The sequence below is a fragment of the Pan troglodytes genome, chromosome 11 (genome assembly GCF_028858775.2).
Source record: "Pan troglodytes isolate AG18354 chromosome 11, NHGRI_mPanTro3-v2.0_pri, whole genome shotgun sequence".
Classification (NCBI taxonomy): domain Eukaryota; kingdom Metazoa; phylum Chordata; class Mammalia; order Primates; family Hominidae; genus Pan; species Pan troglodytes.
Window position 1 is genome coordinate 76,028,691 of NC_072409.2, and position 23,626 is coordinate 76,052,316.

Genomic DNA, 23,626 nt, shown 5'->3' on the forward strand with positions numbered 1-23,626 from the left:
ATTACTACACATCATAAACAAAAAATTAGAAAATATATTCATAATATATATAGAGAGTTCTTTTTTTTTTTTTTTTTTGAGATGGAGTTTCACTCTTGTTGCCCAGGCTGGAGTGCAATGGAGCAATCTCGGCTCACCACAACCTCTGCGTCCCGGGTTCAAGCCATTATATGGCCTGAACAAAAGTAAGCAGAAAATAGGAGAAAAGACTATTTTTAAAGACACAGATCATAATTGACCAAAACATAAGAAAATTCAACTTATTTATAATTATAGGTATGCTAGTTAACAATCAGGTATTATTTTCACCTGGCAAAGATGATAGTACAATGTAATAAGGGTGTGGAAAAACAGTACTATCGTTCATGGTATTTGGTAGTATCAATTTGCACAATCTTTATGAAGGACAATTTGGCAATACTTATTAAATGACTATCAACAGAGACTACTAAGTAAATAAATTTGGGTACAGTCTACAAAAATAACAAAAATGCACAATGGAAATCTTATCTGACTATTTAAAAGACTGAGACAGATTCAGACATGATGATCTGGAAAGATGATCAATAAATATTGTCATGGGAAAAAGTTGCTATGTAGTGTTTAAAAAACATTAAAAGACAAAAACTGCATATGCTACATGCATATCTATACGGATGTACTCAGAGGCAAGTCTCACAATATACATGGTAAAACTGTCTAGTATTAAGAGAATGACTAGGAAAAGATAACTTTCACTTACCCCTTTATATAAATCTGGAGTGTTTCCCCATTTTTTATATAATTCTAATCATTTTATTTATTTGGGAAAGGGGAAGAAGAGACAGGGCACCCAGAAAGAAGATGTGCTTTGAAGTTCTGCTAAGAGCTGCAGTAGGTTACCGAAAATGTCTTTTGGAAAATAACCTAGGGCGCTTGTTTAGGCATAACCATAGGAAGAGAGGCACTGTGACAAAATGGAAAGCACGCAGGACTTAAAGCAACACAGCTCATTTCAGTCCTAGGCACACCATATTTTGGCCAAGGCCTCAAGCATGTCAACTGACTCAGATGTCTTAGTGGACTTATTTGTACAGTAGCAATGATAATCCCTACCTACATCACAGAGCTTTGTGAGGCTCGCACAGAAAATTCATATGAAGACTATAAGCGCAATACTAAAAGCTATAAGCACAATACAAATACGGTAATATAATTGTTAGATGTTGGTCTATAGTTATAATTAATTCATCCATCCATTCGACAAATATTTACTTAATGCCTACTAAGAATCAGGGATACTCAGTCAACCAAATAAACAAAAGTCCTCATTTACATTATTGTTAGTCATCTCATTCAGGAATGATGATCTACTATCCACAATATTTACCAATATTAAAACGTCCTTAAAAAGCTAATAGTTTTGTGGAAGCTAAATTACATATTTCCATAGCATCATATGCTATGACGTTCACCTTATTGGAAGGATGCTATGATGTTCCCCTTATTGGAAGCAAATACATGATTTAACTTCAATAAAAAAATCCATTATGTTCCAAATTCCAAAATTTTTTGAATGTCAACATGATGCTCAAAGGAAATGCTCGTTGGAGCATTTTGGATTTCAGATTTTGGGATTAGGAATGCTCGAACCAGCAAATATAATACAAATATTCCAAGAAAGAAAAAAATCTGATATCTAAAACACTTCTAGTCCCAAGCATTTTAGATAAGGGACACTTAACCTGTAATAATAAAGATTTGTTTTGTAAACCTTTTATTTTAAGCTAATTTTAAACTTAGAGAAAAGTTGCAAAAACAGTACAAAGAATTTTCATTTTTCTGTCACCCTTAACGTTAATATCTTAACCATAGTTCAGTATCAGAACCAAAAAATTAGAATTGATGCAATACTATTGATAGACCTTATTCAAATTTCATCAGTTTTTCTACTGCTGGGTTTCAGGATCCTATCCAGAATCTCACATTGCATTTAGTTATTGTTCCTCTTTAGCTTCCTGCAGTCTGTAACAGTTCCTCAGTCTTATAACTTAAATCATCTTGACACTTTTGAAGAGTATTGATTAGTTATTTTTTCAAATGACAATTTAGGCTGGGCGCGATGGCTCATACCCATAATTCCAGTACTTTGGGAGGCCGAGGCAGGCGGATCATTTGATGTCAGGATTTCGAGACCAGCCTGGCCAACATGGTGAAACCCCATCTCTACTAAAAATATAAAAAATATTAGCTAGGAGTGGTGGTGGGCACCTGTAATCCCAGCTACTTGGGAGGCTGAAGCAGGACAATCACTTGAACCAGGGAGACGGAGGCTGCAGTGAGCCGAGATCGTGCCACTACACTCCGGCCTGGGTGACAGAGTGAGACTCCATCTCAAAAAAAAAAGACACTCCATTTATATGTCATAATTTGTTGTATTTTCCCGCAAAAACATAAACACTTGCACTAAAAGGACAAAACAGTACTATGATTTATCATCAGAAACATAGCATTTATGTGTATTAGTGCATCTTTTCCCAAACCATCTGCAAAAAAAAAGGTTCCATGGTATGGTAGTCACCATCAAAAATGTCTTAATCACCAGAATCTAGGAATGTTACTTTACATGGCAAAAGGGGCTGTCCAGATTTGAGTCAATTAAGAATCTGAGATACTAAGATTATCCTGGATTATTTTAGTGGCCCTTACCATCACAAGGGCTCTCATAAGGGAAAGGGGAAGGCAGCGGAAGGAGAGAAGGAGATGTGACAATGGAAGCAGAGGTCAGATTTGATTCCTGGCTGAAAGGGACCATGATGCAAGGAACACAGACATGCTAGGGGTGTGGAGAACAAGGAAACAATTCTACCACACGGCCTCAAAAATTAATGTAGTTGATGACACTGATTTTAACCCAGTGAGCGCTACCTTCGACTTCTAATCTGCAGAACTGTAAGTCCATCAATTTGTTTTGCTATGTTTGTGGTAGTCTGCTATAACAGCAATAGGAACTAATATGATTATAAAATTATGGGAAATACTCCACTTTCACACACATGCACACACACCCACATGCACACCTGCCCTACAACCCTGGAAATGTAAGAAGCTTACATTTCCTAAAGAAAAGAAACAAAGTTGACTGTGTCTAATGCAATTACCTGACGTAACTAATTACACAACTACTGGTGAGGGGAGGTGTGTGTGTAACACCTGTTAACATCTTGAGAAATGAAATTTGGGTGCTTTATTTACTCTAATTAAAGCATCATCTTACATTTCCTTTCACAACAAAATTCAAAAAATTAATCAAATAAAGAAATCTGAGACAAGATAATTTTAATGAAAAAAACTGAGACCAAAGAGAGTTCATTTTATCTCTTACAATGGAAAAACTGTTTTGCATTTACCTTCCCACATGTCTGTCTGCCATTCATCCATCAACCCACCTAACAACAAATATTTATTGAGTACTTATTATGAATAAAGTATTGTGCTATATAGTGGCAATGTTGTCAAAATGAGCAAATCAGACATCGTTGCTAGGCATGTGGAGCTTACTACCTATTATAAAGAGAAACCCATTAATCAAATAACATAGAAAACCTTACAATTACAATTCTTAAGTGCTATGAAGGAGAGAGAATCCTATAGATGTATGATCTGATTTCGTTTTGGGGACTAAGTGAGAATTCCCTGAGAAGTGAAGTATGATCCAAGCAGAAACGACTGGGTGAGGCAATGGTGGCAACGATGGTGCTGTTCCAGAGAGCAGCCTAGGGAAGGCTCTGTGCATGTGCTCTTCATCTAGCTTTCTCCCATTCTCTGGGCCTCTCACTAGTCTCATTTTCTTATCTTTTTTTATGTGGGTCTCAACAAAATATTCCCCTTTTCTATATCACTGAGCTCTGCTAATCTACTTGGTTTCCTTTATTTAATGCAGTCTAACCTAATAAAACTCTATTTTCTGAAGGTCGTGTGGCAGAAATATTTGTTGACTGTTAACATGTTGGGCATTTTACACACATTCTTGGGCTCTCCCTCCACCTTTATCCTGGGCTTTGTCTCTCTCTTGAACTTAATTTCTGCATGCCTTCCTCTTTCACATATTCCTTTATTTTGGCAAGAATGTTTTCCAGTAGCTTCCACAGAAAGGCTATTTGTGAGGTAAATTTTTGAGACTTTAAATGTCTGAGAACATCCTTTTTTATTCTCACACTTGCTGATAGTTAGAATGGGGTATGAAATTTAGAGGTTGGAAATCTAGTTGAGAATTGTGAAGGCTTTGCTCCACAAAGTTTTGCTTCCAGTTTTGCTACTATGAAATGTGATGCCATTCTTACATGTAATCCTTTGTAGAAGAATCTGAAAAATTTGTAGAAATTTTTTCTGAAAAAAAATCAATAGCTTTCCTATCTACCATCAATGATCAACTGGGGGCAGGAAGGTATGTGGGGAAAAATTCCATTCCCAACTGCAACAAACTTCATAAAGTATTTGTGAAGAAATCTAACAAACATTTCACACCTAGGTGAAGAAATTTTATACTTTATCAAATATAAAAGACTTGACTAAATAGACACATAGGCAATGGTCACAGATAGCAATGTTACATATTATTATAATAATTCTCTCCAACTTTAAATTCAAGGCAGCTCTAATGCAAACTCCAACAAAGTTTATCCACAAATGGATCCTAAAATTCACAAGTACAGAGAAAAAAAGAGTCAAAGCAATTTTTAAAAGAACAAGAAAGGAAAATTTGCCCTACATGATATCAATATTAATTATAAGCCTACAGTAATGAAAACAATGTTGTATGCAAAGAGATAGAAACAAGAATGGGTATAATAATAGCCTTGCAATACATCCATATATACAAAATAAGGTATGTAACAGATGGCATCATCAAATTGACAGAAGAAGGAGGTACTATCGAGTTAATAGTGCAAGCCAACTGGTATTCACAGAGAAAACAGAATTAGATCCCCACATCTCACACAAAAATTAATTCCAAATAGATGAAAAATATAAACATGAAAAACTTTTAAAATGAAAAATCTGAAACAAAAATGGCAAAATGTCAATATTTATTGAATGTGAGTAGTTCATATATGTTCTTTTCTGTACTTTTAGGCATGTTTGAAATTCAAAAACTTATGAATCATCTGTAATAATTACCCTGTATCCCGTATCCTCCACAACATCACATGAAGTTGCATTATCATTGGTATGCCACACTGTCTCTTTGATGCTGCAACCATACATAAATACATTCTTCTTTCGGGAATGGCCATGATAATCACAATAAACCTTGAAAATATATATTTTAAAAATTAAAAGACTTCAAGTTCATATGTTGCTAAGTAAAGGTAGTTAATTAATATCAAGCCAATAAACATGTAGGTCTGTGCTCCTTGGTATTTTTATTGTAAAAGAACCACCATTTAACAATTAGAACCAACAAAAGTAATAACTAATTTGGGAAAGGATCTATAATTAATTCTAGAATTGCCAAATCCTTTCAAGGTCCTATATCATCTTTGTATTTACTATTCACCGTTTAAGAAATAACACATTCCATTATAGTTCAAATCTACAGTTGTGGTGATTGCTGCCCCAAATGGTTGTAAAAACATTTACCTAATTTGGCCTGGAGCGGTGGCTCATGCCTGTAATCCCAGCACTTTGGGAAGCCAAGGCGGGTGGATCACCAGAGGCCAGCATTTCGACGCCAGCCTGACCAACATGGTAAAACCCCGTCTCTACCAAAAATACAAAAATTAACTGGGCGTGGCTGTGGGCACCTGTAATTCCAGCTACTTGGGAGGCTGAGGCAAGAGAATTGCTTGAACGTGGGAGGCAGAGGTTGCAGTGAGCCGAGGTTGCACTCCAGCCTGGGCAACAAGAGCAAAACTCCATCTCGGAAAAAAAAAAAATTAAAAACAAAGAATAACAACAAACAAGAAAATGCTCCTATAAAAAAACACCATTAAGAAGGGTATGGTTTTAATTTAAGTGCATCATTTAAAAAATAAATAAAAACAAAGGACATGTCAATTTTACTCCTCTGCAAAGTTTTTCTATCTTTCCTAAAGAAAGATTAAATAATATACACATTAATATAACAGGAACATTCTAATCAAAAGCTGGTGAGAACAGAAGGAGCGTATGTATACAGTCCAGTCCAGTCATGCCTGTACTACATTTCCCGTGTGTGTAGTAGAGACTTAACAGCTTCAGAGCTGACTAGAGAACTCAGAAATAAGCTTCTAGTTTGAGAATTTGGAAGATACATATGGTTACCTTAGTATTGTTCAAACAGTGAAGTTAAATATCTAAAAGTTACAACCAAGAGTTATCAATATTCATAACGAAAAAGGAAAAAATAGAAGGCTTATGAGAATTACAAACATTCAACCTTATAAAATTAAGACAACTAACATAATGCATTAATTTGACCTCATGATTATCACACAAGTGCTTGATAATTAAAAATGACATTTTATCTTTGACTATCCCAAGTAAAAACAAGTATTGCTACTTACCAAGGGTAAACGCTTCACTGCAGCCAAGTATTGCAACAGCCCCTTAGCATGGTAAATTGTAGGATGTAAATCCGGATTTGGACTTTGCCACTGCCTATTCAAATCCTCTCCACTTAAAGAACAGCGATGACTACATGTACATAAACACAAAGACAGAAAAACACTGGTACCCATAAACCCTTATATACATTCCTTAAACCCTTATATACATATCTGATTTAACTTTATGCTTCTATTCCACTAAGCATTTCAAATAGGTATAGATGGTAAGCTCAACCAAATGCATACTATATTCATTAAGTAAACATTTATTGAGTATTTGCTATGTGCAAGATTTTGTGTCACATGCATTTAACTGTGGTAAGTTTTCAGATTCATAATCAAAATTTTCAAAGTATAGAAAAAATTCTTAACTCCAAGGCTTTCTTCCATATTTTATAAAAATGTATTAATAATCACATTTTCCATTCTGATTACATAATAATCATTTGTTATGTTAGCATGCTATATCTTGACTTCATCAATTAAAGTGCTATCTAGGTGCTTCTTCTGAGAAAGACAAGTATATGAAAAGTATACATTGTTGTAAAACATCAAATACCTTTTTGTTTATTTACGGGTACTAAGTAGTAATGCTATCATGCAAATAAGCAGATAATCATAAAGTGATGATAAATATAAATAGAATTCTAACTGGTCAATATATTTCTCAATTAAAATAGACAACATTTTAGTTCCATAACCATAACATATTAACTAAGAAGAAATTCTATATTTTAAAAATTCAGTAATTTCCTAAAATACGAGAAATATTCATGCTACTTTCACTGAAGTAAGACATGTTATCCTCATCTTTGGAGATACTCATGACAACTATACTAAATCCCATCTTTCAGAGTGGCACTACAGAGACCTTGTCAAATTACCAGGATAAATTTACTGTACTAACTATATGCAGCCTCCTCTTACAAAGTAATTATCTTCCACTATTCCCCCTCTAAAGAACTCCTGTCAAAAACCAGACCTCCTCATATCAAGAAGAGGTTAGCAGATGGGGCTAACATTCCAAGAGATCCCAGAAGAGTCTTAATCTTAGAACAATCTAGGTTCATGCCACTAACAAAAAAAAAAATAAAGGAATATGAGAGGTATGAGTTAACCTTTCTTACAACCTGACATTGTGATTTTTCTAAAACAATTCAAGCATTTTATGAAAGCATATTCCCATGGATACAGAATAGGGCACTAGGCCCTATAAAATAAACAAATATAAAATCAATAATTTCATATCGCTAATAGTATCCAAAATGTATTTTCATTTAAAAGTTTGTCTTAATTTCCCATCAAAAATTTCTTTATTCTAGAAAAATCACTAAGTTTGTTAACCTGGACATTGTTATTTCAACAAGTTTATACAGGACAACCACAATGGTCTCAAATATATTCTACAACTATTGCTTAACTTACTTTCCATTGATGACACCATCTGGATTTAACATAGGGACAATTTTAAAAATATAAGATTCTCGTAAGCTCTGAGCAGTGGGGTTATTGCTCATGAGATATTCCAACGTTCCTTTCATAACCCAACTTGCATTAGTTTCTCCAGGATGTACCCGAGCAGACAAGAAAACGTAAGGGCGATTTCCTAAAGTACACATAAAATCTCAAATTAAAATGAACAGCTACTAAAAGTTTGTATATTTTACTTTGGGGCTTTAGAAATGTCTCTAACTCAATTGTGAATTCTAATATAAATTAATAGAACCCAATGGTGCATCCTACAAGCACTGCACTAGGCCCTATAAAATAAACAAATATAAAATCAATAAAACCATATCCCGAAGGAGCTCATAATAGGACATAAAACAGTAAGTAGTATTTGATCCACTTATTCATTTCCCAATGACTAATTTAACATGTAAAATTCATTATTTAATATAATGTTAATTTTATAAAGAACAAGCACTTGGGGGAAGTTTAAAATATAAAACTATTTTTTCATAAAATCATAGGGAAAAGAAATAAAATATAATTTTAGCCCTGTCTTACAGCTGCTCTGATAAGCATAGAGAAACAAGTTTATCTGCTCAGAGATTTAGCCCCCAAAATTTCACTACACATTTAGATATACAAGTCTACAAAACAATCATTCAGCTTACCACTCATATTTTCGATACACAATAAGCTCTGTTTCCTGAAAATACTTTGCCTTCTTATCAAAATTGAAAGTTTTATTTTTATTACTACAGCTGTACATTTGAGGCAATTTAAAAAAATATAAATGGCAGGGAAAAATGAATAACTATTCTGTGCTAGCTACCAAAACAATTGATAGGTTTCTGGTTGTTTTATTTACAAGTAAAATCAGTCCATTTCTAAATTGATTAATACTATTACACGACCTCTTAAAATAATTCATTGTATTCTACTTTGAATACAATTTCTAAGGATAAGAACTAAACGACAGTGGTAGCAAAAGAGACCTCAGAGAACATCTCATGTAGCCCCTTATTTTCAGGATAAGGAAATTGAGGCCCAGAGGTGGGCTCATGGCTAGCTAGACAATAGCAGGGCCAAGACTAGAGCCCAAGTCTTCTGATGTCTGTTCCTATTATCATTTCCATTATAAAATACGGTTAAAGCAAATCAAAGTAGGTGAGAATGACTGCTATTGTGAGTTGGGAAGACAAACTTACTGAAATGGCAGATATGTTCATAATAATTAGACTCTGGCATTGCTGTTATAGTCACCAAGGGGCAGCTGTTTCCAGACAGGGTTTCACATAACACATCTTTCCGAAAATAGATTTGCTGAGGATTGTGTGCTGATTCCAATTTTTGAAGATGCATCTTGATAAAAATTTTAAAACAAAATATACAATCACTTAAAAAGTCCCTATGATATACAGAAATAATGCATCCAGATCTCCACATAACTAGAAGTGAATCAGATTCTTAACCCCTTATCCAAAACCCTCAGGGCCAGATGTAGCCTAAACATCAGTGTTTGGAAAACCTGAAACAGGCAATATATTGTTTAAATCATTAATTATGCAGCACCACCAATAGGGTCGGGGTAGCAATCTGTAATACACTCATTATTTGTGCAGCAAAACATATGAAGAATCACCCTAAGTAGAATCAATATTCTAAATAAACTCAGGTCAGGCTTTGCCTCCAAATGAGTTCCAAAAAACCTTTTGGTTTTCAAAGCCTTTTGAGTTTTGAAATTGTGAGTGATAACAGACCTGTAACAGCAACAATCTAAAATTTGAAAAATAAAAATTATATAGTACAATTTTAACAATTTATTTTCCTGATTTCAAGATTAATACGGGTTTGTTGTAAAATGCCTAAAAGACAGCAAAAAAATTACAAAGAAAAAAATTTTTTTAAGTTTTAAAAATTTAAAACATCTACAATTGCACCACCTAGATTACTACTAACACAATGTATGTAAGCAAAACCATGATTACAGACTTTTATAATCTGATTTTATCACTTAAAAATTTATACATACACATAAACATATACATTCCTAATTATGAATACTATACCACATCATTAAATATGTTAAATGTGTATTTTTTGAAAACACAAGTTTTAATGGTCTTATTATGTGGTTATACCAAAAATAAATTGTTCAATCCCCCATTTTTTAGATATTCAGTTGGTTTTCAAACTTCTGCCTATGTTCTTTCACAAATCACTATTGACTGAGTGGTCACTATTTTCCAGAAACTGTACAGGGCATTGGGGATACAACAATGAATAAATGAACCCTACCCTAGGGAAAATAGAGAGTGCTGTGAGAGCCTGTAATAAGGGGAGGGGAGCCTAGCCAAGTCTGGGCAGTGAGGAAAGGTCTTCTACAGAAAACTACATTTAAATGAAACTCCAAAGGATGAGTCAAGAGAGCAGAGATGAGTACTGCAGGCAGAGGGAAAAATATTAGGAAGACCAGAGGACAGAACAGGGCATTTCAAAGAATTCAGTAAGATTCATTACAGCTACAAAGGTGAGAAACAAAGAATCTGACACAGAATGAAGGGCCTGGTAGACAGGTCTTTCCCAAAGCATAGTATACATACCACTGGTAATTGAGATAACTAAGTGATATGTAGATAACCATTTTAAAAGTTTAATAGGTATATATTTTATGTGAATCAGAAATAAGTCTAGCACATTAAATCTTTCATGCATTTCACAGATATTAACTGAGGATGAGGATACAATTTAAATGATTTCATGGATATTAATTGAGGATGAGGATACACTTTAAAGAGTAATATATTTTAAAGTCTATTTAAAGATAAATAAATAATACTTCAAATAGTAAGTGGATATGGCAAAAAAAAAATGGGGGGGAGTACTAGAAAAAGGACAGGGTGAATCATGGTAAGAATTTTAGACTTCACACAAAGGGCAAGGGAAATCACTAAAGAGTTTTAAGCAGGGTATTTTATGATAAGATTAGCTATAAAAGAACCCTCTGGCTACAGTCCGGGGTTTGTGGGGTGGCAGCGGGAACTAATGAAGAGCAAAGGGGTCAAAACTGAATCCTAGGACACTAGTTACAAAGAGGTTGGCAGAAGCCCAGGTGAGAAACGATGGTCATGCCTGGAAAACATCATGGTAGGGGGATTGAAAGAAAGCAGGAGAATTCAAAATATATTAAAAGGCACAATCAGTAAAGAACAATAACATAAAACCAGGCAAATAAAAATAGTGAAAATATATATTTATGTGCATTCTTATTTGTTTTCCTAGGATAAATTACCCAAAAGTAAACTACTAAGCACAGAAAGATATATGAACATTGTACCTTTATGGTAGGTTGTAACCTTTCTTAAAGTACAGTAAGCCTCATTTAATGCTGTCAGCCTCACTTAGTCTTCTTAGGTTTGATATCTCTTCTGCTCTACGGACTATGTTTTTCTTTCATTTTCTCCTCTCTAATAATTTGGGAGCTTGTTTCTAATTAGAGTGTTCCAATTTCTTTATTCGTAAATTGATCACACCTTCATGATCTTTGACCATTAGAATAGATATTCTGTTCTGAGAATAAATCTACCACAGTCGATATTTAATTATTAGACTTTGTTTAGTTTTGGTTTTTAGTTTCATTTTGCTAATATTCAAAATCTCAAAAGGTTTCACACAAAACAACTCTTATACCCTAGATTCTTAAAAATCTGGATCTAGGTCTCCATAATAAAACCATTTCCTTCAGAAAAAGATCTCAATTTTTCCTTCAAAAACACTCAAATTGCATCCACATTTTTTTAATATTCTATTTTCTATGAGATTCTGGTTAAACATGCAGAAATCTCACCTGGTTAAAAATTGTAAATCATGGAATCTTAGCTTAGAGAACTGTGGATTTCAACACAAGATGGGAAGTAAAAATCATGTCAAAGTTTCTTAATATTTCTATTAAAAAAAAATAAGAGCTACATTCCCATTTTACTCCTCAAGAAATACTGTAGTATTTTCCAAAATCTTCAACACTAAACCCTTTTCTTATGTTATATTTAACTAAACTTAATTTTCCTTGTTAGAATATTTAACTAAACTCAATTAGTATAATTATCCTTATGTTAGAATATTTAACTAAACTCAATTATTATCATTATCCGTATGTTAGAATATTTAACTAAACTCAATTTTCTTCCATTATCTTATACATATCCATATAATACAATTTAATTTAGAGTTCTTACCTGTAAAGTTGAATACGTATATGGATAGTGATAAGCAAAGTAGCAAACATCATCTTTATGTGGAAAATTGACAGTAAATGTAATTGTATAGTAGGATTTTCCCTTTTGCCCACCTGCAGCAACTGAACTTCTTGAGAAATGATTTCTGCAATAAAAACGCATAAAACATGTTCATTTCATCCACACGAAAACTGATTTTCCTTGTTACTTTTATTAAATAGAACTTCAGGGAAAAAAGAAAAACCCGAGTCTGTAAAAAGTGTAACTTAAATACCCTATTTTTAAAAAACTTAGTACTAATAAAGCAGTAAACTATTATTAGCCAATGACATTACATAACTTTTCACTTCTGAATTTACTAATTAAATGAGCTAATACTCTTCACGTCAAAAAAATTTTTAGAACCCCATTCTTTGACATCCATACACATTACTGAATCTAGAAAATGATCATCAATGGCTACTACAATCAAGAGAGGAAAGCTTGATGGACACCTTTACGTGGATGGATCAGGCTACAAGACCTGGGTTCACTAATCAATCTTAAGATTACAAAAAGAGAAACAATCAGAGATGATGTTGTTTCCTGATGTGATGCAATGGGAATTCACTGCACCACCTATTAAGTATTCTTGCCAAAACCAAACCTGAAGTTGATCAAGCTTCTAGATCTAACTAACAGTTTATAGGAAACTGGTGAAACAGAAGCACTTGTTAACACCACAGGGATGCAATCCAATAAAATCCAAATGTGAAAAACCCTACATGACAATCCAGCTTCTTTAGCGAATGAATGAGAAATTTAAAAAAAGAGAAAAGGGAAGCCTATAAATTAACACAGACTTAAGGAACATGTCAACAAAAATCAAAAGCAATGTGTGATCCTTGGCTGGATTCTGATTAAATAAAACTATAAAACACCATTTAGAGGCAATCGGGGAAGTCTGAACATTGGATATTTCATCACAGTAAGAAATTTTCTTAATCTTTCTGTGTTGTGATAATCGCATTGTAGTTAAGATTGTCTTAAACAGCCTTTGTCTTTTAGAAATACGTATGTAAGTATGTACGGATAAAATACGGTATCCGAAAATGGACTTAAAAATTCATTGTGGAAGTATGAGTAAAAGTATAGATAAACAAAACTCACCATGTGTTGATAATTGTTGATACTGGGTGATGAATACATGGGGCCTCATTATCTTATTATCTGTTTTTGTAAATGTTTGAAGATTTCCATAATAAAGTTTTTAAAACTATACATTACCTTCCAGACTCGAAATACTGCTGACATATGCTGACTTAAAGATGCTCTAACAACTTAATTTCTAAAATTCTGAATCACCTTGTATTATTTAAGCCATGAAATGAAGAAAAACCAGGGCCTATACGTTATTTTTTCATGCGCATAAATGTTCAAAGTATTTTCAAATTGATATAGTCTTCATTAACTTATGCATAGTATCTTAAATAGATACCCAATGACAGAGTGCTAAGGATTAACAAAAATTCAAAACAAGTTCAAAAACTAGTCCTTGCCAACTCTTTTCCCTCAAAAGTTTAACATTTAATTGGAGAGGTATTTATACTACCACATTACAGCTATATGGCAGTTTCTAGTTTATAAACCAGTGAAACATATATTATTTCATATAATGGTGAAAAGCAGTTTTATTCCATTTTATAGAGAAGACAAACAAGCATCACAGGACTTAGCTGACATGAAAAGTTATGGCACAATGCAAAAACAGATTTTAATCTTTATCATCTAAATTTCAGGCCAGGCACTTTTGTTCATGCCTGTAATCTCAGCACTTTGGGAGGCTGAGGCAGAGGGATCGCAACATGGTGAAAACCCAGTCTCTACAAAAAACACAAAATTAGCCGGTTCACAACTGTAGTCCCAGCTACTCAGGAAGCTGAGGTGAGAGGATCACTTGAGCCTGGGAGTGATGATAAGCTCTTGAGGCTGCAGTGAGCCGGACTGCACCACTGCTTTCCAGCCTGGGCAACAGGGCAAGACTGTGTTTAAAAAAAAAATTAAAATTAAAATAAATAAACATACCTCAGGCTTCAGGAAAACAACTAGAATAGAGTCTTACATAGAAAGTGGTTAATAAATGTTTGTTGAATTGAACTACACTTCCAGATCAGGAAGTAGTAGCCAAAAGAAAAGACAGAACCTAAATTAAAAATATAAAAATCTTTGCCATCACCCCTTACACAGAATAGAACAACTTGTCCTGCTATGATCATTCATTTTGCAACGTGAAAAAGCATTCATTGATTGACAATTTCTAATGTGACAACATAAAGAAGCATGAAAGTAAGAATGCTTTTTGAAAAACATTGTTTCATTCTTTAAAAGTCTAAATAATTCTAAAATCTAGCCAAGCACTGCTCAGATAGTTTCACCCAACTTTATGAGAAAGAGACAAGTGATGAAAGACTATTTTTATATTAGTCTACCATTAAAAGAAATACAAGATGTATTATGGTGCAGATGAATTACATATTACCTTTACTTCTGTTTCTCATTTATTTGCTATTCATTTTGCTAATAAGAGTAAGGGAGAAATCTTACTGAGATGAATTCCAAGGAAGATTTTGTTTCCCAGAAAGTAGGAGTACTTAACACCAAGTTTTTTCCAAAGCCATGTCAAAACAGTTTAATTTTAGAAGCCTTCTTCTAATTGATAAAACTAAAAAACAAGGGCATTAGTGCCAGTAAAGCACAATCTAAAAAGTCAAAATTCACCATACAGAAATGTCAGGATTGAACTTAGTAACAAATAAACAAGGGTGCCAAGTGGAATCAACAGTGAACATTAGCTGGAAACATTTGCAGACACACAGTAAAAATGAGAAGCAAGATACATGAGAATCCTCGAGTACTTAGAGGTGGAGCTGAAGAATAATCAAACTATTCCACAGAAGTAGGAAATTATTTCTAGCACTTATTTATTTTATTTTATTTATTTATTTTGAGACAGAGTCCTGCTCTGTCACCGAGGCTGGAGTGCAGTGGTGCGATCTCGGCTCATTGCAACCTCCGCCTCCCGGGTTCAAGCGATTCTCTTCCCTCAGCCTCCTGAGTAGCTGGGATTACAGGTGTGCGCCACAATGCCCAGTTAATTTTTGTATTTTTGGTACAGACGGGGTTTCACCATGTTGGCCAGGCTGGTCTCGAACTCCTGACCTCAGGTGATCTGCCCACCTCACCCTCCCAAAGTGCTGGGATTACAGGCATGAGCCACCACACCCAGCCTCTAGCACTTATTTCTAACTTGCTGTAAGTAGATCACATATTTACAGTCAAAGATGAACTGTGTTAAGCTGATGTACTGTATTTGGAACACATCTCCAGTTAACATTTTGGAAATTAAAATGAAGTAAATATTTGTGTGTTAATATAAAAAGGGAAAAGATAAGAGTTATACTTGATATCATAGGAACAACAAAAAGCCACTGCAAATTATTACTCGTAATTTCTATTTTCAGTTTTATTCAATAAAGTTTCCTGAGTTTTAAAGCTGGAAAAGCTGAGGACACATAACTCTCTAAGTGGTGGAGACACAGCCTGGACCTAAGTTTGTCTGCCTATACAACACATTTTACTTCTACTATATACACTCCATAAGTGGATCTCAAGTTCAAAAGGACTCTTTAGAATTACTAAAGCATAGCACCACAATTCAAAGTATGCAATAATAACTACTGTTTCCTTTTACACTGAAACAGGATATACTTAATACTGCCTTCTGTAAGCTGACGTTCTATTAATATTCTTAAAATACTTACTTATAGTAACAAATGTCAGTCCCCATACGAATCCACCATGGTCTGGCATTTAATGCTTCCTGAACCGAATACATGAGTGGTTGCATACCTTTGAAAGAGAGAAAAAAAGACAGAAAATTATTTTCATAATTTTTGAATTAAAAATTAATCTTGCCTTTGTAGAAAGCACCAAACATTCAGGAAAGCAGAAGTAAATTACATTTCAGTTTTTTAGTATGTATTTTAAAAATCTGATGCATTTCTTAAACATCCCAAGTCAATCAATGATATGCTTTTATTTTTTAGTTTAATACAGGATTACAACTTTAGAGTGAGAAGTCATTAAACTCTTTTCTATTAAACTTTCTACATGAAATCAATTAAAGATAATATATTCCTTATAAAAAGTGAAACAGCCAAAACATATGTAAAGACATAAGGTACAATCACCCCTCTAACTCTCCGTGGATTTCCATCTACACTGAAATTAATGGGAAAACACCACCAAAATGGCATCTTTGCTTTCCTCCCCACTCTTCTCCATACATATATGTGTTTGTAGGAGAGAAAACGAAGAGGGACTCAAAAATATAAAGTATACTTTCTTGGATATTCTTAGAAATATATTTTCCACATGAACTTTAAAATCACCTTACCTAATTACTAAATGATATATTAGGTTTCTAAATGGAACTGAATTAAATTCATGTTAATTATAGAAAGGCTGACAATTTTTATTGAGATCTGGTTTGACTTGCCTTAAATTCTAACTTAAGGATAGAGTCATTTTTTTTTTCCTGGTACAGAATAATTTTATTAAACTTACCTGTGAGTATTTTTATAAGATTCTTTTTTCCTTTTCCATTTCTGACTGGTTATTCCAACAATGAAGCACTATTCATTTATTTTTTGTATTTATCTTAATATTCACGTTATCAAATAAACTCACTAATTTTAACAGGTTTTTAGTAGTCTCATGGATTTTTTAGTAATATAATTAAAATATTTTATCTCCTCTTCTAGTATTTATATCATTTATTTCATTTTCTCCTCTTACTACATTTAGATAAATGAAACCTCAAAAAAATTATGCTGAATATAGTGGTAAGAACAAACAATTCTTTTTCATGACTTGAACCAAAATGTTTTGCCATTCCATGTAATATTTGCCACTTTTTTGCAAATCAACTTTGTTATGTTTAAGTCAAAAATAGCTAACAATGAATAATTTCTGTATGTGAGACACTGCTCTAACGTTTTTTACATGTATTAAATCCTTACAACCACACTTAGGTGGTAAATGCTATTATTATTCCCATAACTTGAGTAGTTCCACCGTAATTTTTATTATACTTCACAGTTTTAATTACTTCATCAAATGCCTTTTCAACATCTAATAATAGAATCAGATGGCTTTTCTCCTTTAAACTGCTGATGCAATAAATTATGTTGACAGGTTTCCTATCCTTGAACTATCTTTGCATTCTAAGAAAATGCTACTCTTTTAACACTATGTGACTAAGTTAGCTAATATTTAGAATTTTTCCATCTAAGTTCTTAAGATGATCTTTCTTATTTCAATTTACTTTTACCAAGTATTGGTAAGATTATACTAGCTTCAGAAAACTAAATTTTAAAACTTTCCATCACTTATTAGAATAAATAATAAAAGCACCATCTATTTTTTAAAGGATAAATACAATTCAGCTGGAATACCATGTCAATATGGTAGCATTAATAAACATATTTTTAAAAATTTCCCTTCAACAGCTATAGCTTCTTCAGAATCTCACTTTTTCCTCATCGCTTTTGGTATTTCTCTCTCTCTCTCTCTCCCCTGATGTCCCTAAGTTTTCAGTTTCTTTATCATGTTATATCATTTCTTAGAATCCAGTCCACTTTTTTTAAAGTGTATTTCCAGGATACCACTAACTTATAATTCTAATTTGGATGAGTTGCTTCCTAGGAAATCTGATTTCATCTTGTTATTTCTTTTCACTGGACTCCCAGATTAGTACCACTTGTTCTTGTATCTCACATCTCCATCTTGGGTTTCAAATGGGATCCTAGTGAATCAAAAAATCAATCTTGTTGATTATATTATTCAAATTCTCTATAGCCTTACTTATTTTTGTCTTCTTGATATGTCAAATTCTGAAAGGAGTACTTTAAATTCTCATAAATGTTTTCTAATCAAGTTGTATTTCCTGGAGATTTCTGCCCTGCTTATGTAGGTGCCATGTGGCCAGGGTTGTTGTGCTGTGTAAAGGTTTACAGCATCTTCAAGGATTGCAACTTGTAAATACAAAATATCTGTCTTTATGCAAGTCAGTGTTTTTGACCCTGACGTTTTAGTCTGACATTATTATTTATTATTATTTTTTTTTTCCAAAATGGAGTCTTGCTCTGTTGTTCAGGCTGAAGTGCAACGGTGCGATCTTGGCTCACTGTGACCTCCACCTCCCAGGTTCAAGTGATTCTCCTGCCTCAGCCTCCCGAGTAGCTAGGGACTACAGGTGCATGCCACCGTGCCCAGCTAATTTTTGTATTTTTTGGTGGAGATGGGGTTTCACCATGTTGCCATGGCTGGTCTCAAACTCCTGACCTCAGGTCATCCGCCCGCCTCGGCCTCCCAGAGTGCTGGGATTACAGGCGTGAGCCACCGTACCCGGCCGACTGACACTAATATTAACCACTTTTGCTTTATTTTAATTTCATTTGCCTAGTTCATCTTCGTCCATTCGTTTTCAACCTTGTCACTGAACACACACACGCGCGCGCACACACACACACACACACACACACAGTGGGGAGCAGGTGAGAGAGGGAGAGAGGGAGAGAGGGAGAGAGAGGGACAGAAGGAGAGAGGGAGAGAGGAAGAGAGGCAGAGAGAGATCCCACTAAACTGTGTTACTTTCAATCTCTGACCTTTTGAGGGTACTTCATGGTTTATTCATAGTTGGTGATAACGGATATACATTTCATTGTATTCTCTCCATCTTATTTTCTACTTCTGATACCAACAAATGCTTTTATTGTTCTTCCTTACCATTTTATTTTTATTGGTTTGGTGGCATTGCTCCACATTTTCTTTTCTTCCTTAATTTGGAAGCCTTCTATCATGCTTTTCAATTCTACTTTTCCACCCTCATAGTCATGATTGATATTTTTCTAACACTATATTAAATGAACTAACTAAGCCATCCCACTGACACAAGTTAATTTTCACTTCTCCTATATTACCCCCCTTAGAATATTTTTGGTTAACACGTTTTATAAGTTCCAATACTTCTATCTTGAGACCTTTTACTCATTTTGTTCAGAAAGAGATCAGATAGCATATTTTCTGAATTACTGTTTTTGAGACAGACCTTCACTCTGTACATTTTCTGAATTCTTATAAACGCTGACATGCAGTTTGTTGGCAGTGACAAACAATTTACAGATTCTTCAAAAGACATTTGGATGTCCACTGGCTTCCAGTGCTATAGATGAACAGTCCAATACTAGTTTAATTTTTTAAATATGCATAAAAATACAGTGATTAAGGGCATGCAATCTGCAACCAAACTTCCTGGGTTTGAATTCCAACTTCACCACATACCAGATGCATGATCCTGGCCAGACTATTAACCACTCTACGCCCCCATTTTCTCTTCTGTAAAGTGAGGGTGACAACCTCACTGGGTTGTTTGTTGTGTGGATGGAAAATATCACATGTGTTAGCACTTGAACAAGGCCTGGCATACGGCAAATATTCAATGAATGTTAGCTACTGGTATTACTATTATCATTATTTCCTTTTAAGTAACCTATTCTTTTAAAGTGGAAGCATGTTAAAATTTTCTCTTTATACTTGAAACTCAGAAATTTCACTGGTACATATAAAATAAGTCTGCCTTCCTGATCCCTTCCTGGGACTCAGTGAGCCACTTCAATCTGAAGTTTTGACCCCTCCACTCACATAAAACTCACCATAACACAAAACTCATTATAATAGTTTCAACAGTGACTACAGGAGACAGAGGAGGGGCTTCAAGATGGCTGACTAGAGGCATCTGGCACTTACATCCTCCACAAAGCAGCGCAAAACAGTGAGTAGATAACCACACTTAAAATAGATCATCTAAGACAGAACACTGAAACTCAACAGAGAAGTAACAAGAACACCTAAGACAAGGAAGGAGAGGGAAGGCAGGCAGGCTACTTGGCCAGGAGACCAGGGAGGCTTCCCAGTACAGGAAAAGGGTAAGTGAGATTCTCAGTGGTCCACATCTGCACTACAGACTCCTCCAATCCTAGCCAGGGGGGAGCCCTCCATCCTCACAGGTCCCAAGACTAACACAGGGAGCTGCTTCGAGACTGCACAAAGGTATTGCTCCAGAGAGTGAGCTCACACGGGGTGTGACCTAAGCAGCAGCAGCACTGGCACGGTTTTGAGAACCCAGCCCCCACTCAACTGCATCCTGCCCCGAGGCCCAACAGCCTCTGCCTCCCCAACCCACAGCCACCAATGCCACAAGCTGCTGCCACTGAAACCTAAGCAACAGTCACTAGCAGAGACCCCACTTCCCAGCAGCAAGCTGTCATGCATTTGCACGTGCCCAGAGGACAGGGTCCCCTACCCACAGCCACCACCACTGCTGATTGCTGCCACTGGGGCCAAAGCACAATTCCCTGGCAGCAACTCCATTGCCCTTGGCAGTGTGGTCACCCTATATTAACACACGCCTTGCAAACAGGCTCCCAGGTCCCCAGCTGTCGCCTGGGGCTGAGGCACACATTCCCCAGCCACTCGCCTACAGCTGCTGCCACTGATAGCAGCATAGCAATCCCTAGCAGCAGGGCTGAGGTGCATTTGCAAGCGCCCTGGGGGCAGGCAGACTTCCCCAGCCCACCAGCACTGCTGCTGCCCTCACTCAAACACTCTAAGGGGAGCCTAGGGATCACCCAGCCGTCCACATTACAGCCAGAGCCCCTGTAAATCACGTGAGGGGCTTGAGGACAGGCCTGCCTGGCCTGGCTCCCCCACCATCCCCAATACCAGAGCATACCTGGGAGCCTAGGGATCACTCAGCCATGTCAACCAGCGCTGGCACCTGAGCACTCCTCCCAGGGGTCTGAGGATGGGCCACCTCATCTGCCACTACCACCACAGCTGGCACACACCCACACATACCATCTGTGGGTCTGGGGACTGGACCACCCAGCCTGTCACAGCCACCACCAACACTAGCACAGACTGCTTAGGAGGCAGAGGGTTGTCCCACCACTGATCCTCTCATTGCTCATGCTATGCCTGCTGCTGAGGAGCCAAAGGACCCACCCACCTATCTGGCCCAAAGCTGCAACTGCCAGCATCTGAGAAAGCTGCATGGGGGCCCAAGAACTGGCCCATTTAGACCCACTAACACCAGTCATGCTGGGTCCTAAGGACAGGAATCCTTGGCCTGCTGTTGCCACCACTGGTGCCCAAGGAATGGCCGACCTGGCATCCTCATTCCCAGCAAATTTCACCACAGCCACCACTAACAACCACACCCAAAGCCAATGAAGAAATTACAGGGGCCACATTACTGCATCCACCCAGAATCAAAGCCACAGTGCCCTATCCAGCCAATATCATAGACTTGCCTTCAGAAAAAAGTCCTCCCCATGAAAGTAAATAAAAAAATTGGAAGATGCAACTGTTATACCAGATGTGCCAATAATAACATAAGGACACAAGAAACACGAAAAAACAAGAAAATAGGACACCTCCAAAGCAACCAATAATTCTCCAGCAACAGATTCCAACGAGAAAGAAATACATGAAATGCTGGAAAAGTAATTCAAAATAATGGTATCAAAGAAGCTCAGTGAGATACAAGAGAACAGATAAACAATACAAAGAAATCAGAAAAACAATTCAGATGATAAGTGAGAAATTTAACAAAACAGATATCATTTTTTAAAAAGCAAACAAATACTGGAACTGAAGAATATTCATTAAATGATAGAAAAAATATATTAGAGAGCTTTGACAATAGACTAAAGCAGAGGACAGAATTTCAGAACTTAAAGACAGGTGTTTTCAAATAACCCAGTCAGACACAAATAAAGAAAAAAAGAATAAAAAAGAATGAACAAAGCCTACATGACATATGGCACACCATAAAGCAAACACATATTCAATTTTTTGGTGTTGCAGGAAGCAAAGAGAAGATGTGAGGGAAAGTAAACCTATTTAACAAAATAAACAGCTGAGAGGCAGAACAAGATGGCCAAATAGAAGCCTCCAGTGGTCACCGCCCCCCACTCCATGCCCCACAATAGGAACACCAAATTGAACAACTATCCACGCAAGAAAGCACCTTTTTAAGAACCAAAAATCAGGTGAGCGATCATACCAAGGAAATGCACTGAAGACGGTAGGAAAGACAATCTGGAGTTGCTCACACCACTCCCGCAGTCCAGCCCCAGTGGCCACATGGAGCAGAGAATCTGTGTGCTTCAGGGAGAGAACATGCAGTGACTGTGGGACTTTGCATTGGAACTCAGTGCTGTCAATGTCACAGCAGAAGGCAACACTAGGCAGAACTCAGCCGGTGTTCACGAAGGGAGTATTTAGACTGACCTAGCCAGATGGGAATTGCCCATCCCAGCTGTCAGAACCTGAGTTCCGGCTAGCCCCACCACCGAAGGCTAAGGCACTCTGGCGTCCTACATAAACTTGAAAGGCAGTCTAGGTCACAAGAACTGAAATTCTGGACAAGTCCTGGTGCTGTGCTGGGCTCAGAGCCAGTGAATGTGGGGTGCATGTGGCCCAGTGGGACACCAATCAGAGCAGCCAAGGGAGTACTCACATCACTCCTCCCCCAATCCCAGGAAGCACAGCTTGTAGGTCCAGGAGAGACTTCTTCTTTCCGCTTGAGAGTGGAGACAGGAGAGTAAAAAGGTCTTTGTCTTGTAACTTGGATACCAACTCAGCCACAGTAAAACAGGGTACCAGGCAGAGTCCTGAGGCCACCATTACAGGCCCCAGGCCCCAGGTGACATTTCTAAACACACCCTGGGCCAGAAGAGAACCCACTGCCTTAAAGGGAACAACCCAGTCCTGGCGGGATTCATTACCTGCTGGCTAAAGAGCCCTTGGGCCTTGAATAAACATCAGTGGTACCCAGGCAGTTCTCACTGCAAGCCTTGGGTGAGACATAGAGCCATGCTGGCTTCAGGGGGTGGCCACAGGGAGGTAATACTTTTGCTCAAGGAAAGGAGAGAGAAGAGTAAAGGGGATTTTATCTTGCAGCTTGGTCACCAGCTTGACAACAGTACCAAGAGGGCTCCTAGGGTCCCCAATTTCAGGCCTTGGCTTCTGGACAGCATTTCGGGACCTGCCCCGGGCCAGAGAGGAGCCTGCTGCCCTGAAGGGAGAGACCCAGGCCTGACACCATTCACCACAAGCTGACTGAAGAGACCTTGTGCTTTGAGGGAACATCGGCAGGAGCCAGGCAGTACTCAACGCAGGCCTGGGATGGTGAGGGATATGGGAAAAGACTCTTCTGCATGAAAAAAAGAGATGGAAGAGTGGGAAGAACTTTGTCTTGCAGTTTGG

At 36.6% G+C, this 23,626-nt stretch overlaps 1 protein-coding gene across 11 annotated transcripts in view; it reads right to left on the minus strand.

The window, feature by feature from the left end:
* The window catches only part of AGTPBP1 (ATP/GTP binding carboxypeptidase 1), a 195,711-nt gene that overhangs the window by 33,696 nt on the left and 138,389 nt on the right, over window positions 1-23,626 (minus strand). For all 11 annotated transcript variants that reach the window (XM_054658866.2, XM_054658865.2, XM_016961056.3 and 8 more), the window contains 6 exons: window positions 16,054-16,141; window positions 12,254-12,398; window positions 9,227-9,380; window positions 7,995-8,175; window positions 6,528-6,657; window positions 5,161-5,292 (listed from right to left, as the gene is read on the minus strand). In XM_054658866.2, the coding sequence (XP_054514841.1) occupies window positions 5,161-5,292; window positions 6,528-6,657; window positions 7,995-8,175; window positions 9,227-9,380; window positions 12,254-12,398; window positions 16,054-16,141 (830 nt within the window). The remainder of the gene's footprint in view (window positions 1-5,160; window positions 5,293-6,527; window positions 6,658-7,994; window positions 8,176-9,226; window positions 9,381-12,253; window positions 12,399-16,053; window positions 16,142-23,626) is intronic.